The 19,512-nt window shown below is 37.2% G+C and overlaps 1 protein-coding gene across 1 annotated transcript; it reads right to left on the reverse strand.

Annotated features, from left to right (window-relative positions):
• Positions 1-5,425: 5,425 nt before the first annotated feature.
• LOC127639912 (C2 calcium-dependent domain-containing protein 4C-like) lies at positions 5,426-18,278 on the reverse strand. Its single transcript, XM_052122247.1, has 2 exons — positions 18,219-18,278; positions 5,426-10,835 (listed from the first exon to the last, which is right to left on the reverse strand). Exons 1-2 carry the CDS (start codon positions 18,248-18,250, stop codon positions 9,527-9,529), a joined length of 1,341 nt encoding a protein of 446 aa, XP_051978207.1. The 5' UTR covers positions 18,251-18,278; the 3' UTR covers positions 5,426-9,526.
• Positions 18,279-19,512: the final 1,234 nt, after the last annotated feature.

Raw genomic sequence — 19,512 nt, forward strand, 5'->3', positions numbered from 1 at the left:
GCATGAACAAGAAATCCCCATTTTTATATCTAGGCATCAAAAGCTGCACCATATGTTTTTTCACTGTTATCATCAGGAGCAGATGTTCCTGGGGTTTCCATGGGAATGTGTATCACTCTGATTTAGATTGGCCGGATGGTGCCTCTAGGCCCTATAAACATGAACAGAGAGCAGGTCTGTGATCACTGGACTTAGCTTCATTGCTCAGGTTGGGTGGATGGACAAGAGAAGACAATCTAAGACAGCACAGGTCTTCTTAGAAGGTCATGAAATTACTAAAATCCAAGTAACCACAAGTGATCCATTTAGGGCAGCACGGTGGCTCGGTGGTTTGCACTGTCACCTCACAGCAAGAAGGTCCTGGGTTGTTAGTTCTGGCTCAACTGGGCCTTTCTGTGTTGAATTTGCGGGTGCTCCAGTTTCCTCCGCAAGTGCTAAAACATGCAGGTTAAGTGAATTGGAGACTCTAAATTGCCATGTAAATATGAGTGAGAGACCTCCAGCCACTGGGGGTTGCATCAGGAAGGGGATCTGGAGTAAAACCTTTGCCAGTTCAAATATGTGGATCATGGTCCACTGTGGCGACCCCAAATAAGAGTAAATGAAAGAAGAACCACAAGTGATCCATTTCTAATAATAGCCATTATGTAACATTTTGCGCTATTCATTGGAAATCATAATCCCAAAATGCAAACAGATAATTGTTTGCATAGCTAAATATGTATAATTTAGCAACCCTTTGTCTATATTACAACTCTCCAAACTCTGGGAGTTCCCATAACCAAGAGGTGCATCCTAGGATGCTGTAAGATAATATAAACAGCTTTGGTATATATGGTGAGCTGGGTGTGGCCCAGTGACATTTTTGGAGAGCGAGGCCAGGAGAGGAAGAGCGATAAGGATTGACACCTGTGGGAAATCACTTCTAACAGATGTTCTGTGTTGCATTGAGAGCTGGAGAGGGATAAAAGGGTAGTCCAAACCACTGGAAGAGAAAGAGAAAGAGAGAGAGAGAGAGATGCACAAAGCTACGTGTGTGTGTGTGTGTGTGTGTGTGTGTGTGTGTGTGTGTGTGTGTGTGTGTGTGTGTTCAGTGGATGGCTGGAAAGCATTATTTTGTGTGTTTACACTGAAAAGTGATAAAAATAAAGAATTACATGGACTGTTCACCTGTCCCCCATTTCCTCCTTCATAAACGTGCTAGAGACTTGTCACAGTACTATATCGGGTCGCCACTTGATGTCTGATTTAAAAATCTGGGTTCTAATGCAAAACCAGATGAAATCCACTGATCCAGAGTGTTGTTTTGAAATATGAAATGACAACCAGAGATCCTACAGTTGGCACCTGTGAATGTTCGGGTATTACCTAAAACAGGAAGGATGATTCATCTAATCCAAGGAAACAAGTGAAGCAAAAGATAATAAAAGAGGCCAGAAGTAATAAATAATTATATAACTATTAAAATGTCCAACTACACACTACAGAACAGAGTCTACTAGTACCAGATCACAGATTTGTCACAGCCTCTTGGATGATCTTCTGCTTCATTCCAATGCATCCATAGCAGACAGGCAACGGTACCTTACTTGCTCCCAGAATCTGTGGTTGCTATAGCAATCCCCAGCCAATAATAGCCCTTACATTTGCTCCCTGAAACTAAAGGGAAGCACATGAAAATATGTGCTCTCACTGACAGGGCTGTCTTAAACTATTAAAGATTATGTTGGATCTCTCTTCTCCAAAGTGAACTTTGGAATGCAAGCAAAATAACTGGATTGAATAATGTTATTGAAATTCAAACAAGCTGAAATTATAACATCATCAAGGTTCCATTTAGAATCAAAAATGTTTGTACAGCCTGATCTCATAGTTCCATAAAGAACCATTTAGTGTCTAGTTCTTTTGAAAATAATAGTTACGCTTGCCTTTGCAAGCTCCACTAATTCCGACAGAAGAGATCACTCAGGATCATTCGGTTATGAGGCTTATGAAAAACTAATTCCAGCAGTATTATTAAGTTGTCAAACAGTCTGTGCCACAACACGCATTACCCCCCAGTCTCCTATGGGCAATACAACACAATTAATACATTTCTAAACTTTGAGATGGCATATCTTAACATCATGTCATAGGTGGAGCATTGCTCAGAATCACTACTGCATGCTAATTTCGCATTCATTTTTGCCAGAAATGCCTTACCTGAAGAACAAAAATCACCATGTTGATTGGGATCAAAAATTGTGAGGAAGCAGATTTTATCGGAATACCTTAAGAATGTGCCATTTCAGGTGAAAAATGAAACTTAGAAAAGTCTTCTGAAATATTTTGTCATACAAACTCCGTGGAGTCTGGATATTATGCAACAATTGAATTTATGTATTAGAATTTTAAATAAAAAAACAATGCTGAATGCAAACAATAAAATGCAACTAACCACAAAATGGTGCATAGCTAGGATAGCAAATTAAATAGGCTTATCAACTATTAAAGGGGGCAACATGGTCTCATGACAATTCACAATAATTCGTAAGAGATTGCGAAATAGAGACCAACCAATCAACAAACAGTATTTCAAATCGATACAATACAGACTTCAAATTTTAGCTAGTCTCCTCTCAAACACATTATTTTAAGAAAGGAAGTGTCTGAGAACAAATGTAGTAACTCATTCTATATTTATTTATGCAATACAAATGGCTGATGTATGTTAATAACGTGTAATACGCTTCCCTCCCCTGTTTCAAATCCTGTCTTTTGTGTTACAGAAAAGCTATTTTCATATTAAAACTGGGTAGGTTTAGGTCTGGGGTTTGGGTTCGGATTCGGATTTACACTTAGGAAAAACTGTAAGCACACTCGTTCAAAACCACCATGGTTCTTTTATGGTTAGGTTTAGGTTTGGAGTAGGAGTTATTAGGAAATATCGAAATAACATTGTTCGTTGGTTCCTTTATTTTTCTCAATGAGAGTAAAAGTTGTATGTTTTTGTATAGGCCACCTTTTACCATTAAAACGTCTTGACGTGAGATCAGGTTGAGGAGAAAACCCTTCCCATATCTTTTGTTGTGACATTAAAGGCTGTGTGTCCAATTAAACTCTTCTGTATTTTGGCACAAATTTATTTGGTTGACTTTGTAGAAGCTAATAAATTTGTCGGATGCCAACATGTTACAGTATGTGATATCCTCGAAAACCATGAAAAATGTTTTTTTTTTTTGTTAAAACATAATGGTAACTAAGGTAAAAGAACAATTATCCACATTTCATTAAATACAGGTTCAATTGCAACGAGGATAAACACGGTAATGATAAACGTGCTAATAATGTCGTGTTAATAATTTAGCATGTTGTTGGGCCTATGCAGTTCATTGAAATTTTGACAATTTAAGGAGTTACAGGACATTCTTGTTTACTTTTGTAAAATAAGTTGCCACTTGATGTTTCATGTCATATCCTGAAGCAAAACCAGTGAACAAACACTAATCTGTAGAATTGTTTCTAGAGATGCTATTATTGGCTTTTGTGAATGTGTATTGCCTAAGATGGGGAAGAATGTTTAATCTAATCCAGAAGAAAAGAGCCAAGAGACATGAAAGAGCTGGGAATGGATCAAAAGGGGTCCCAAAGGAGACCAGCTCAATGATAGATGGGTGAAACTGGTTCATTTGGAAAAACAGGTGTGCTCTGCTATTCTGTTTCTGTCTCTCCCTCTTATTCTCCGTTCTGCTTTCTCATTTCTCTGTCCTAATGAGGTGAAGGCCAGCCGGTGGACAGCAATGATAGATGACCCTCTGCTATTATCTATTTACCAGGAAGAGATGCCTGATCTTTTCAGCCCCCTTTGAACATTTCTGTTTGCAGGCGAGCCTCAGAAACTTCTGGGAATTTTTCCCTTGGTGACCATAGACATGTAATGCACCAAACTTTGACTTCTGATAACAGTGAAGTCACCTATCTCAGACACACTTATCTTATCTAGCAAATCACAATGACAAACACCTTTAATTACAGTGCTAAACAGGGCTGGACTGGGAAGAGAAATCGGCCCAGGATTTTACATAGCAACTGGCCCAAAAGTTGAGTGGGGGGGTGTTCGCTGTCCTTTTCTGCATATCGCGGCGCGGTTTTGTGGTCCATTCTGCATAAAGCGGCAGCTCATTTTAGCTTATCGCGGCCCATTTGGCCCGTTTCGCGGCTGACCCACTGGCCCACTCGGTTCTCCCGATGGCTAGTCCGCCCCTGATCGGCCCCAAAGTGCGCCGGCCCACCAGGAAAATGGCCGGTATGCCAGATTACCAGTCCAGCCCTGGTGCTAATATATAATTGCAATTGTATAAAATAATTTTTGGCTGATGACAATTGGTTAAATGGTGCTATTAGTGCACTATTGTATATCCCCATGACATCCTACAGATATAATTAACAGTATACTGAACTTAGTCACATGAATCATTCATAATATTAATTAACCTCTGTTGTGAAATTCAATCAACTTTATTTAATTTTAACTTTTTAATGTTCATTGGAATAGCAACCAATTTGCATGTTCCCATTCACCACCTTTTTAATGGTTTATTTGAATTAAGTTTATATAAATACTGTATATATATATATATATATATATATATATATATATATATATATCATTCTTTCAAATAATGATTTTTGTTTTTCTAAAATCAAAAAAGAATTTGATGTGATTTGAAATGACAGAGCTTTCTGACATCATGTTTTAGGAAGTAAAATGTTTATGATGTCTGAATATAATTTGCAATTCATTACAAGGCAAACCAAGGCAGTGTTATTCTACCAAAATTTACTCCATTATCAATTCAAATTATAAGCATATTAATTCCATGAATTGTGACAGGGTTAAAATAATGTAGCTCTTTAGATTTAATAATGATAAATAACTATTTTGCAAAGTTTAAACCACATATTCAAGATAGGGAATACTAGTGGTAAAAAATTAACCATTGAAAACCCCCATTTCTGACTATAATCTGAATTTTGACCATGTATTCAGCAGTACAGATTTTCTTGAAATGTACAAGAACAAATGGCAGTGTTTTCACTGAGAATGACCAGACTATCTCATAACACCTGGATTGGTTAGCGAACAACATGATTTGAAAAACATCATGACAACATAAATAAAAACATCACATTTTTGCTTGATTATTATAAATTCACTATCCTCAACTGAAGTCAAAGGTGCATGGTGAGTATTAGAACTTCAGAGTCTTCACTTCCACCCTCACCTATATTGGGACAAAATGTACCGTTGGAGTGCCATAAGAGTTAAGTCATGGATTGCTAATTATGAAATACAACAGCAAAATGGCAACAAAATGTTTTATGTTTATTATTTGCAAAAGTGCCCCAGAGCAAAGCCCCAACCCCGAACCCCCAATTGCCCATCTAAGATACAAATACACCAGTTGAATATTCATGCAGGAGTGTAGAAAACAAAACATAGTACATTGAAATCTCCATCAAACAGCTCACACTTATAATTATATATAGTAAAATATTATAGTAAATATATTAACCATGAACACAAGTTACAAACACCAGAGTCGACAAAGTCCAGCATGAACTACTCACAGGAAATGACAGATGAACAATTTACTTCTACATCAAGTACATAGGATTGGCACTTTCTTCATTTTGCAAAATGCACCTGTTAAAACAGGAAAACTCCAGCATTCGAGTAGTTTAGGAAATTAAAAACTTAATGAAACACTTGAATAAAAATGAAAAGCTTTACATGCTTTTTGCACTCCGTAATTACGGCACAATCCACAGATCATGTTCATGTCCATCCTTAAATAGTTTGTGTAACTAATCTGCTATTCACTGGAATCAATGGGGCAATCTTTGCCATTTATCAGCATTTTAACAAGCTCTTGCCAGCTAATGCACCTTAAAGATGGAAGGAAGTGAACTCTTCCTACATTTGTATAATTTTGTTTGATATTATTCAGCAATGGAAATGGGGAAAAATATTGCTTATCATAAATTAATTGACGTATTTAATTTTACTTGTCTGTGGATTTAGCATATACGCTCTGTTTAAACAAATCTAGTGAGCTGCCTCCGTAGGCAGCATTTCAAGGCATCATAGATGCAGCGTTGACATGAAGGCTGAATGTGGTCACACTGAATGTGTCCTTGCTTCTAAAAAAGCTAGAAAAATTGCAACGAAGGGAACAGGTGTTTTGAGAAAGGTTTATAAAAGCTGAAGTTCTTTTTAAATTGAGACAGCATCCAAAAATGAAAGAAAAGTGAGACAAGGCGCAAAGGTCAAAGAAGTCCATCTAGCTCATGTTTTCATAGAAAAAACAATTGAAAAACAGCGCAGATGGATGGGACATTTTTGCAGATGTATCCTGTCTGAAAACAATTAACCCAAGATGGTGAATTAAAATGCAAGTTGATTATAAATAGGGTACAACGAGCCTAAAGTCACCCTGCTTTTTTTTTGGTTGCATGTATGATACAATGTATCAAGGTAAAATAAATATATATATATTTTTTTTTTATTGATAATTGATAGAGCAACATAATTTGTGTGTAAAGAAATGAAATAATAACAGAAGATTGTTTCAATTAAATTAAATTTTTCTTTCTTTTTTTTTAATTGGTGAGGGAGACATTTACCCCACACCTGGGGTGAAAGTCTCCATCACTTGGGGTAAACTTGGACCTCTAGGGGGTTTAAAATGATCTTGTGTTGATAAAGGGGCAATAGTTAAAGGGCACAATTTGTCAACTAATGCAAACAAATTTGAGACAGCAAGATGCTTTTTTGAGTAACAAATTTAGATGAAAAGTCACCCTTTCCTGTTCATTTCAAACACATTTGGCATTTTATTACATCTCAATTATTCTATAAACAAACTAATCTCTATTATGATTGGATGAGTCAATGTGAGCCACTCTGAACATTTTTCAGAACAAATCTATTATCTCCACTTTCAAAAATCATGTGTTTAATAGAGGCCTTTAACCCCTGCGACAGGGGGGCGTTTTACCCCAAATACTATCCTTTCAATTATTTGTTATTTATTGAAAAAAAAAAATATTTAATAACATTTAACAAAACTGAACATTATAAATAAGTGTTTTGTCTCAAAATAAATTTGTTTTTCATTAGTAAATATATTTTTTAAATATATAATATATTATCAAATTGCCTCACAATCATCCTTTAGACATTACACACAAAGATCTCACGGATCAGGAAAATGTTCCAGCGTATAGTGACAAACAAGTGTTTAGGAAAGGTTTTTTTTTGGGAGAAAATAAAATCAAAAGGAGCCTTTTACCTCAGAGACTTTAGCCCTGTTGTACCCTATCCTTTTATTTTAGTCAATAAAAGTCTAAAGTCTAGATCAAATTTACTCCAATGTAATTAAACATGCATTATTACTTGCGGTTCCAATTCCTCTTAATGATTCTTTCAGAACTTTCGAGGAAGAATTATTTGAAAATAAGAAATGTAATTCTTATTGCATTTACTGCCCTCAGTAGCCTGTTGCCAAATAATGAGATAATTTTACATTTCTACAGAGTAGACGTAACAAATCAGAAATAAATGTCATACAATTCTTGTGAAAGGCACATTTGCATACTTTTCAGAGGCATAAATGCAATCCAATAATTGTTTCTAACCACATAGAAAATAAATTAGTAAACAAACAAGAAATGTGATATTGTCACTTGAGCAACCAGTTCAAGTCTCACTGGTGTGAAGAACATGAAAAAGCACAGAAACAGTTCCAGAGACAGTTTAGACTGTGTTATGCAGTCTAATGTTGTACATCATGCTTGTGAGACTTCGAGTCGGATATTCATAACTTGCGCATCATTACTAGATTAATTCAGTAACCACTCTGACTGATGTTTAAGTATTTATTTCTGACTCATAAGAGTCATTTCTTCAGGATCGGACAACATTGGAAGCGTTGGATGTTTCACGCTCCACATTAAAAGGAACCGCTCAATGAAGTAAGTTGTCCAGTAATCAGACAACAGGATTTGCGTTTCATGCTGTAGATCCAAAAGAGCCGGCACATAAGATTAAATCGTTCAGGAATCAGAAAACACTTGATTTGCTGCATCTGTTATGCTGTAGATTATGTAGGGGGCTGCGCTGCCACAGAAATGCACTGCAGGAAACACTGTCAGAATATTTTAATAAAGTGTTCAGTCTCCACTGACGTAAGATTGTAAGCACAAGAACCATTAACGGAACCGAAAGTTGTGAAAATCAAACGGTCAATGTATTTCTTTTTTTTTATAATTCTTGGTTTCCAAAAGTAATATTTCCCAATATTTGTGGGTCTTATATATTTTTATGCTTAACAGAGCATCACACAGTTAGTTTAGCAACATGCTAATGGCAAAATCTATTGGAATCAATCATTTTTGTATAATTGGTTTAGTTGCTGTCTATGTAGAGCGCTCAAAATCACTCACTTTTGAGGTTCCATTTCCGCTAGGATTCTGCCTTAAGGCCAAAGCATACTGCGGTTTAATGGTTTTCCTTCTGCTGTACAGTACGTCTCATGCATAGTGCTTATAATGTTAATTTCGTCATCAGCACAGTATGCGTGGTCTGTGGCTGAGTGCTTGACCATGTGCAAGACGTAATGGCACACATAAAAATTACGTGTATCCTAGCCTTTAGCAGGCAGCTGCTTATGTAGGCAGTTGACAGTGAGGCAGCTCAATAGGTTATGGAACAGAGCTATAATATCACTTAAAATCAATCATTTGCATAATGACAAATGCAGCACATACATTCAAAATGGAAAGACTTTCAAAAGAAAGTGTTTTATGTTAACTTTCTCATAAAAGGCTCTTCATAGAGAGTGCAAACCAGAACACTCAATTTAAATGTTGATATTCATCAAATACAGATAATTATTAGTCAGAAATTATTTCCTCAATCAAAAAATGGTGCACTATGAGCAAATCTAAGCATGCAAAATCAGTCTTCTCATTAGTAAGGCTTCTGGGTTTCACCAAATGACATTCAGCACATTGTTGCAAGAATACGTCATTGCATTTACAAGTTACGCTAATGTCTGACAACACATGCAGTGTGGCGCAACATTGTTTAGTCTGGTTATTTATCCTCAAAATTAGCCGGCAGATGAATCCAGGATCAAAGCTAACATTAGCACAGAGAGCCATTGTGTTGTTTCAAAGGACTGCAGCTTTTGAAAAAAGGTTTTACAATCAAAAAGGTAAATGCTCCGTCTTAATTAGGCTCAATGTGTAGAACAAAAATAAGGAAGATACACAAAAAGACTTTTGATTTTCTATATTCACTGGCAACAAATTCAGAGCTATGCAGATAGTGTATCTTGATCTTGAGCAGGTGGTGATTATTGTCATTTCTGAATACTAAGTCAACCACTGTGTCAGGCTACATGAGAGACAACAAAGCAAATATCTATTACAGAAGACATTATTCCACCTTTGAAGTCCCTTTGTAGGCTGCATTGAAGGCCTAAAATCCAGACAAGAGCTTGCACAAAGCAACCTCTCGCTCACCTAACAGGGAGTCTCTTTTCAGGCTAGTTCCTTTATTCACAACCTTGATCTTCAGAGCTAGATTTTTTACCTGAGCCGAAGTGACTGAATCAAAAAAGAAGTCCTCGTTGAAGACGGGATTGCGACTGTTCTTGATTATTGTGCTCCTTTGTTTCTGCAACTTGCCTGGATTGAGGTAGAGCGACACGCAGCAGTTGATGCTCTTTATATCAAACATTGGGTCATACAAGTCCTCAGCTGCCATTATACGAATTCGCAAGCGGGCCGTACCTGCATCGTAATCTGCAAAAAGCCGGACGGTGCCTCTTTTGTGCATGTTGATGGTGTGTTCCTTGTGTTGACGGTCGGTACCATGCAGATGTTCAAGAGCTCCACCACCTTGCAAAGAGGAACAGTGGCTTCGTCTGGGAACATTAGGGCTTGGTTCCGCTGAACTGCATTCATCCGTGGACAGGGAACTATGTCTGGCGAATGTCCTCTTGCCTTTTGCAACCTTGGCTTGCGTGTCATGGGTGAAGATCTTCAGAAGGGATGCGGAACGGGACAGCAAGGGTGAACTAAATGGGGAAGATTCTGCTGAAGAGCAAGTGTCGCTCTCACCACCACTGAAGTAACGGTAGGGGTTTATGTGAGATGTGTTGAAGTCTGGAGGATTGAGGTGGTTCCCCTCATTGCTGCTCTTGCTTTGGGACTTGCGTTGGGTGTTGGGCGAGGTTACTGGGCTGGTGTGGTCACAGTGGAACAGGGATTCTTTCCGCCGAGTGTGGGGACTCTCCATTAACGTTGCAAAGCCGTAAGAGGTCTGAGTCTTTGGAATGTACGGCAGTGACATGGCGGTCTGTGATTGAGGGTCTGCATTTGTATCACCTGCTACGACTTCATCTGCACTCTCAATTTGAATGATGTGGCGGTTAGCGGCCCTAAGCAGGTTTTTAGTGTCTCCGGCCAACTTGCTGACCAATCGTGGGCTACGAGGGCTGCTGATATTCTTGTTGCTGATGGTTTGCTCAGATGTTGAGGGTCGCAAACTTTCTTTGGACTTGACGTCTGTTGCCTCAGGCTCTGGTGGGCAGCTTACCAGCTTTGGGGGGATAAAGAAATCTGGAATCTTATCAGGTGTGAGGACGTTGCTATAGACAGGCGCCTTGCCCTGTTTATCACCCGTCTCTCCTTGCCGGAGCACATTTGTTTCAACAGAGTCCCGGATCTTCTCCAGAACCCACATGATCACTCTGGGCTTAACCCGCTGGGTGATGAGCTGTTGTCTGGAACCACAAACAACAGAGTGTTCAACGATGAGCCTCATTTACTTATAAAAGACACAAGCTAGCTAATAATGCCTTGTGGTTTGCCATTACAAAACAACAAATGTACCATGGCAATATAAATGGTCTCACAAATGAAAAGTCATATATGTAAAGCACACACTGAATATAAGAAGTGAAACTCTACAGTTGTTACCTTAAGGAGACGTTTCTACCATGATCAGATCCTTTATATTTGTTTTTACTATTGTAGTCAGGTTCATTCAATCAGCAACACTTTAAAATAAGGTTGTATTTATTAACATTAGTTAACTACCTTAGTAGCACGAACACTATCGATGAAAAACTCTTTTGAATAATGTTCATATTTGGACATATACTTATGCATTTTTTTTTTTTTTACTTTTGTTAAAGTTGTACACATTAACAAAATGTAATGCATTATGAACTAATATATCAAATATATATATATATATATATATATATATATATATAAATATTAACCAAAATTAATACATGCTATTAAAAATATTGTTCACTGTTAAATCATGATACCTAGTACTTATAACAAATACATCCTTATTGTGAAGGGTTACCATTCTTGAAAACAACCTGCTAATGTATGTTCCCACATTTTTAGTGTAAAGAGATTTAAAAAAAAAAAAAAAAAAGATTAGTTTCCAAAAAGTCACAATTCATACTTAATAGTACATTCAATAGTCACTTTATCATTTAAAACTCCTAATTGCTGAAAATTGAAGAGCTAACAAAACTTATCGAAACATCAAAAGCCACAACTTGTTTGTTAGATCCTATACCAACTAAGCTCTTAAAAGAGGTATCTCCTGTAATATCAGAACCTCTTCTTAATATCATTAACTCCTCGCTATGCTTAGGACATGTCCCAAGAAACTTTAAAATGGCAATTATCAAACCGCTAATTAAGAAGCCACAACTTGATCCTGGAGAACTTGCTAATTATAGACCGATTTCAAATCTCCCGTTTATGTCAAAAATACTAGAAAAGGTAGTATCCTCCCAAATATGTTCATTTCTACAGAGAAATAGTATATATGAAGAATTTCAATCAGGTTTTAGGCCTCATCACAGTACAGAGACTGCACTTATCAGAGTTACAAATGACTTGCTCTTATCATCTGATCGCGGCTGCATTTCTCTTCTAGTGCTTTTAGATCTTAGTGCTGCATGCGACATGATAGATCACAACATTCTCTTGAATAGGCTGGAGAATTATGTTGGAATTTGTTGAGTGGCATTAGCATGGTTTAGGTCATATTTAGCAGACCACTACCACTTTGTCTATTTAAATGAGGAATTGTCAAACCAAACAAAAGTAAAGTATGGAGTGCCACAGGGATCAGTTTTAGGGCCTCTGCTTTTCTCCATGTATATGCTTCCCCTGGGAGATATTATCAGGAATCGTGGAATAAGTTTCCACTGCTATGCTGACGATACACAACTTCATATTTCTTCAAAACCTGATGAGATTTCACAATTCTCAAAATTAGCAGAGTGTATCAATGAAATAAAAGATTGGATGGCCAGAAATTTCCTTCTACTCAATTCTGACAAAACAGAGGTTCTAATTATTGGACCAAAAAACTCTAAAAATAAGCCACTAAAATATAATTTGACTCTAGATGGATGTACTGTTACATCATCTTCAACAGCAAAGAACTTAGGTGTTATATTTGATACCAGTCTGTCCTTTGAAAATCAAATTACAAATGTTTGTAGAACAGCATTCTTCCACCTAAGAAATATTGCTAAATTAAGGTATATGCTCTCGGTTGCTGATGCCGAAAAACTAATTCATGCGTTCATGACCTCAAGACTAGATTATTGTAATGAATTACTGGGAGGATGTCCAGCAAGATCAATAAATAAACTTCAATTGGTTCAAAATGCAGCAGCCAGAGTGCTGACGAGAACCAAGAAATATGATCATATTAGCCCCATTTTATCATCGTTACATTGGCTACCTGTTAAATTCCGTATTGATTTTAAAATTCTGTTAACTACGTACAAAGCTTTGAATGGTCTAGCTCCACAGTACTTAAGTGATCTTCTAACACGCTATATTACAACACGTTCATTAAGATCGCAAAATTCTGGCCTATTAATAGTTCCTAGAATATCAAAATCCACTAAAAGAGGAAGATCCTTTTCATATTTGGCTCCTAAACTATGGAATAGTCTCCCAAACACTGTTCGAGATGCAGACACACTCTCTCAGTTTAAGTCTAGACTAAAGACTCATCGATGTAGCCAGGCATACACCTAATTTATCCCACAATTAGGCTACTTTAGTTGGGTCTGCCGGAACCAGAAACCAGAAACATTGAGCATGATCTCTAACTCTGCAATAAATTCAATGGCATCTACTCTTACATCTTTTTATTTGTTTCCCTGTCTCAACCTCGGGACTCCTATCCTGAGGTCACCAGAACCGGCTGGATCCAGCACCATTCCTGCTTCATGTTGGACTCCACTGCTACATGTCGCAGAATGATGATGACTAAATGCAGCCGGTGCCAGCCAAACATCACTTCAATCTATTATGACAGACTTTAGAGGATGAAATTATGCCAACTCCAACCTGCATCACCTCGGTCTATTTATGGACTACGATCCTGAAATTAAATGCTTAGACTAACAGTTGCCAACAAAAGCCTTCATCAGCCAATTAACAAGGACAATTGCATCTGTGAACTTCTGCAATTAATCAAGATGGACTTCAAAGACTTTGGTCATTAATCTTAGAGTTCAAACACAATCTATGTTTAATCAATGACCCTTATCACTTAGTTTAATAATTTTAAACCATGATTTTACCTATACATAATTAATATTTACATTACATTCATAATGTTAGCCAGAGGGGAACTGGCCCCCACAGTGAGTCTGGTTTCTCCCAAGGTTATTTTTCTCCATTAATCTACATCTTATGGAGTTTTGTGTTCCTTGCCACAGTCGCCTACAGCTTGCTCACTGGGGTTATTAATACAATTATCATTTAATTATTTATAAACACTATTAAAATTTGTATTTTATCTAAATTACACAATGATGATTAATCGACTTTATAGACATTACAGTTCTTATCGTCTGTTAATGTTAATTTCTGTAAAGCTGCTTTGAAACGATGTGTGTTGTGAAAGGCGCTATACAAATAAAATTGACTTGACTTGACTTTAGACTAGACAATGTGTATGTAATTGAGTACATTTTTGTACTTGGATTTGTACTTTACTCGAGTGCAATTTAAACTGAATTCTTGTACTTTTCCTTAATTACATTTCCAAAGAAAAAAATAAGTTGTTTTTTCTCTACAATTTTATCTAAACATGAAAAGTATTCATTTTTGCAGATCATTTTCTTTCATCTTACTGGACTGAAGCTGCCTTTTCAGTGCATCCGACAAACAACAGATGACAGACCAGAGGTCGGTCATTTCAAATGGGGTGTCGCACGGTGGCTGCGTGGAGTTCCAGTTATCTGCAGAGGTAGAATTTCAGATCACATTTGAGCTTCGGATACATTAAATTATTTGGGCGACTACACTGTATGTGACCGCCCAACTGAATGTGATGTATTCATTAAAAACTATGAGCACGAAGTGAGAAACACTGAAGGTTTTTTCCTAACTTTATTCTAAACATCTGATTGGATCTACAGATTGGACAGTTATGAAGTCAAAACTGATAATTCACGTTGCAAATAATATATATATATATATATATATTTTAATAAAATCAAAAGGCTTTTGTAATTAAATGTGTAAATGTCATTAATTTCTATACTTGCCTTCATATTAAATCATATCTATGAATTTCTACTCCCCATTTGCTGAATTATCATTGTTGTTGTCAGGCAACTATTAATTATAATAATAACAATAAACCAGCAATGATAATAATATTGATAATAAAAATAATGAAATCTGACAAAATTTTTATTATTAATTTTATTGAAATCATCCATCTGCTCAACAGCATGGTTTGGTAGCAAACCGTACAAAACAATTCACAAAACCAACAGCATTATTAACTTTCTTCAAAGCTTCATTTGAATTTTTCAAGGGTCTGTGTCTCATGGGGCTGGGTGCTCTGAAATTGCGATTCGTGAGTGCCTTCTCCCATGCAACAAACACTGCGTGACTGTGGCAATGTTCTTGCTAAATTGTGGTTGATTGCACATGAGCTTACATTTAAACATTTAAATACATTTAACATTTTAGATACAATTCAGTCTGGTTTCAGACCCTTGTACAGAACCAAATCTGCATTGCTGAAGGTCACTACTTATATTTTTCTCTCCATGGATTCAGGTTCACCTGTTGTCCTAGTTTTATAAGTCCTCAGTGACACTATCGACCATAATATTCTTCTCAATCGTCTTGATTGTATGATTGGCATCCATACCCAGGATGCCTCCAGTGGTTTTCCTCCTATCTAAAAGATAGGACATTTTCTGTAAATCTAGGGAATTGATCTTCTATGACGGCACAATTTGGTTTCCCTCAAGGATCAGTTTTGGGATCCTTACTATTTTCCCTGTATATGCTTCCTCTGAGTTCTATTTTCCAGAAGTACAGCATATCTTATCACTGTTATGCATATGATTTTCCATTGTATTTCCCTGCGAGTCTTCAAATGATATTAGACTCAATAAGATCAGTGCAATTGGAAAGGGTAGCTTTTCCGATCTGAGATCGATCACTAAAGTTAAACATTTTCTTTCCAGCAAAGACATGGAAATTGTGATCCACCTGCTAATTGAATCAAGGTTAGACTATTGTAACACATTGTACATTGGTCTCCCTCAAACAGCTTTATCTCGACTACAGCTGGTTCAAAACGCGGCAGCCAGTCTCTTAACAGGGTCAAGAAAGATTTTAAAATTCTGATTTATGTCTACAAGGCACTATCTGGTCTCCCACCACAATATATCAGTGACTTTCTCCTCTCTTACTCCACCACTAGAGCATTCAAGTCTTCTGATCAACTTCTATTGAGGTTTCCTAGTTGTCGCTATAGATCTAAGGGCGATTGTGCCTTTTCTGTGATTGTTCCAGAGATTAGGAACTTTCTCCCTTTCCATGTGAGGTCAGCTTCTTCATTAGCATTTTTAAATCTTTGAAAACTTATTTTTATTCTTTAGCTTTTGAATAGGTTGAAACAGGTAAATACGCGAAGCTATATTTAAATGTGTATATATAAATAAACATTTATTTGTTTGATCTGTAAAGCACTTTGTGTCAACTTCTGATGTTTTTAAATGTCTCAGGGCAGTTCCGAAGTGAAATGTCCACTTTGTGGAGCTAAAAGAGAGTGAAATGTTTTCCCGACCAGATGAGTTAAGGTTAATGTTCTATCAAGATTTTAAAAAACAAAACCTACCTCCCTACCCTAAACCCTAAACTTAAACTGAACCGATAAGTGTCATAAAAAGCAAATGAGAGATGAAAAGGGTTTCTGAAGCAACCAGTTCATTTTGTTGTGCTTCTATGACACTTCCGGCTCACATGTCGACTCGTATGCTCTTCAGGACTTGTAATCCTGTCCTCTCAGCGAGTAAAGACACTGATTACCACCCCTGGAGTCGTGAGTTCGAATCCAGGGTGTGCGGTGACTCCAGTCAGGCTTCCGAAGCAACCAATTGGCCCGGTTGCTACGGTGGGTAGCAGGGATGGTTTGTAATCTGGCATACCAGACAATTTCCCGGTGGGCCAACGCACTTTGGAGCTGATCAGGGGTGAACTGGCCATCGGGAGAACCGGGCTGACCACGAAATGGGGCAAATGGGCCACGATAAGCTGAAATGAGCTGCCGTATTATGCATAACGGGCCACAAAACGGCACCGCATTATGCCAAAGGGGGAAGCTACATGCAGAAAAGGACAGTAACCCCCTCCCAAACTACTTTTGGGCCAGTTTCTATGTAAAATCCCGGGCAGATTTCTCTTCCCAGTCCAGCCTTGGTGGATAGTCACGTTGGGTTAACCTCCTTGTGGTCGCTATAATGTGGTTCTCGCTCTCAGTGGGGCGCATGGCGAGATGTGCGTGGATGCTGCAGAGAATAGCGTGAAGCCTCCACATGCGCTAAGTCTCCGCAGTAATGCGTTTAACAAGCAATGTGATAAAATGCACGGATAGACGGTCTCAGACGTGGAGATTCGCAATTGAGATTCGTCCTTTGCCACCTGGATTGAGTCACTAGACCACCATGAGGACTTAGAGTGCATTGGGAATTCCAAATTGGTGAGAAAAGGGGAGAATATATTAAATATATATATATATAATTTTTTTGTATTATTATTTTTTAAATTATTTTTAAATATGCACTCAGTATCCATACTTGACTTGAGTATAATTTCTGAGTACTTTTTACACCCCTGAGTATAGATTTCATTTGTAAAGCATAATTAAACAAATTAACAGAAAAATACAAACAAGCATAAATCCTTTAACAAAATTACTATTGACGTGATTTTTAAATCGACGAAAAGAAGAGATGCAAAATAATCCGTGTTGAAGAGAGTTTGTGAGCTTTTGCCTGACAGCATAAAGTATACTGGAGACAATTCCTTGATGATTTAATCTGACTAAAAAGAAAAACTGATCGTATTGACAGAATTCGTCTGTCAAATATCCAAAACTGGGACTGAATTTTAGATTCGAGCAAGAGGTTGCGTCGAGTCCGTCACATTTACAGCTCAACTTCTCTGAAAACTGATGTTCACTGTATTTATTCACAGCGAAGTCACGCAATTCATTAAAAAGATATGTTGAGAAATATTAAGTTATAGCTGCTTTCAATCCTTCCCGGGAAATAACCAAGAAAAAAAAAAAAAAAAAGATCAGAATCTTTTTTAAATCATGAACTTATATGGCTGTATAAAGATGATAAGGCGTTTAGTGATCCTCCCACTCTGCAAAAATTCCATAATTAAGCAACATTGCAAAATGTCTAGGACTTATTTTCAGAAAAAGTTAAAGCATCAGAATATATAGACTATATAGGGAATACAACATTTAATTGTGTTGTTCCACTGGCAGGTGTACTCACTAAATAAAAAATACTGTAAAACAAGACAAATGTATAGGCTACTAGTGTTTTAAAATATAGGGGATGTTTTGTAGTATAATCAAAAGACAATGTTCTTCTCGAATTTTTAAGTTTAAGTTATTTAAAAAAAGAAAAAAAAGTGTTAGCTATTTCATATTCTCATCTCATGCCCATCAATCATCTACTGTTATTAATTAGCCTATATATAACCTATTAAATCTACATCAATCATTCATAAAGTTTATGAAAAGTTAACTTTTATAACTGTTGCATTAATAGTAAATTACTTACTGGATTGGGCTAGGATTTTCCTCACAGAGCATGCACCTTTCCAGGCACTAGTGTTTCTCTCCCTCACGCAGCGGCGAGAGATTCCCGTCCGTGTCGCCTGTTGCACATTTATAGCCCTGCAGCAGACGCGCGCGCCTGAACGAGCCAATCAGAGGACACGATGCGCTTCCGATACGAGTCTCGATCATTTGAGCTGCATCGATCGCTCGCATCTAACCACTGCAAACAATCAGAGCTGATTACTGGGTTATGAATCTGTACAGCATCTGAACCCATTTAATTTATATGGTCTGAATGATTGTTTTGCAAAAATGCCTCTCAGTTTATATATTGCAATATTTTAAATTAAAAAGTAATGTTAAGGTTTATTGCTGCCCATTGCTGTAATTGCCTCATTTAAGAAGCTATAACAAGCTCTGAGCAACCTTCAATCAGACAGTGAATTCTGAAGTTGATTAAATCTGTACTTATATTATACAAAATAAGCCCTCCATCATCGTGCTTGTTAGTTGCTCAGTCATTGCTTAAATTGAGTGTTCGGGAAAAGTGAAGTCAGTGGTGCACTTGACTTAATTTAATTTGAATCACTTGCCTATGTTCTGCCACGTTCTGGCCATTGGTTTCCCTGGAGACCTTGCCATATCTATGGCAACAAATAGATTTTTACAGGAGCAGAAATAGTGACCCGAGGGGGAAAGAAACCAAGTGGGGATGCTGCATGGGGCTCCAGCAACAGATGAGATATCGAATTATGGACTACTTTGCAAATAAATACATTTAAACAAACTGGTTTAAATGTAATATTTCAAGGAATAATATCCCTGGAGCATTAATATTTAAAGCTCATATACTGTAAGGATGTAGGTCAGAAATTAACCTCAGGGTAAGAATATTTCATATATTTAAGTGGTTTTGATAGTGACCTGTAGCTGTCAGATCTGTATTTGTTGTCTTACGCCACATCAGTTTTTGCTTGAAAACACCCTATTTGATTTCCTAACGGCATACTTTTTCAAATCATGAGTTAATGGAGAGCCTTTTTGAAACTCTCCATTTTCCAAGGGGGGAAACCGGCATTTCAGTATTGATGAGAGGCGTAAAACTAGCTAAATCAATGCATTTTCAAGCTTAAACATATGTAGATATGTTCTTTGTTTGAAAACTCTGTCTTCAGTTTCCTTTGTCATTGTTTTCCAAAGCGTGCATTAATGGAGTGTTTTCTAGAAAATGCCTTTTCAGTGTGGATGGGAGGCGTTCATGCCCAAAAGGGTTTTTAAGTGGGGGGATCACCATG

The sequence above is a fragment of the Xyrauchen texanus genome, chromosome 48 (genome assembly GCF_025860055.1).
Source record: "Xyrauchen texanus isolate HMW12.3.18 chromosome 48, RBS_HiC_50CHRs, whole genome shotgun sequence".
In the NCBI taxonomy this organism is placed as follows: domain Eukaryota; kingdom Metazoa; phylum Chordata; class Actinopteri; order Cypriniformes; family Catostomidae; genus Xyrauchen; species Xyrauchen texanus.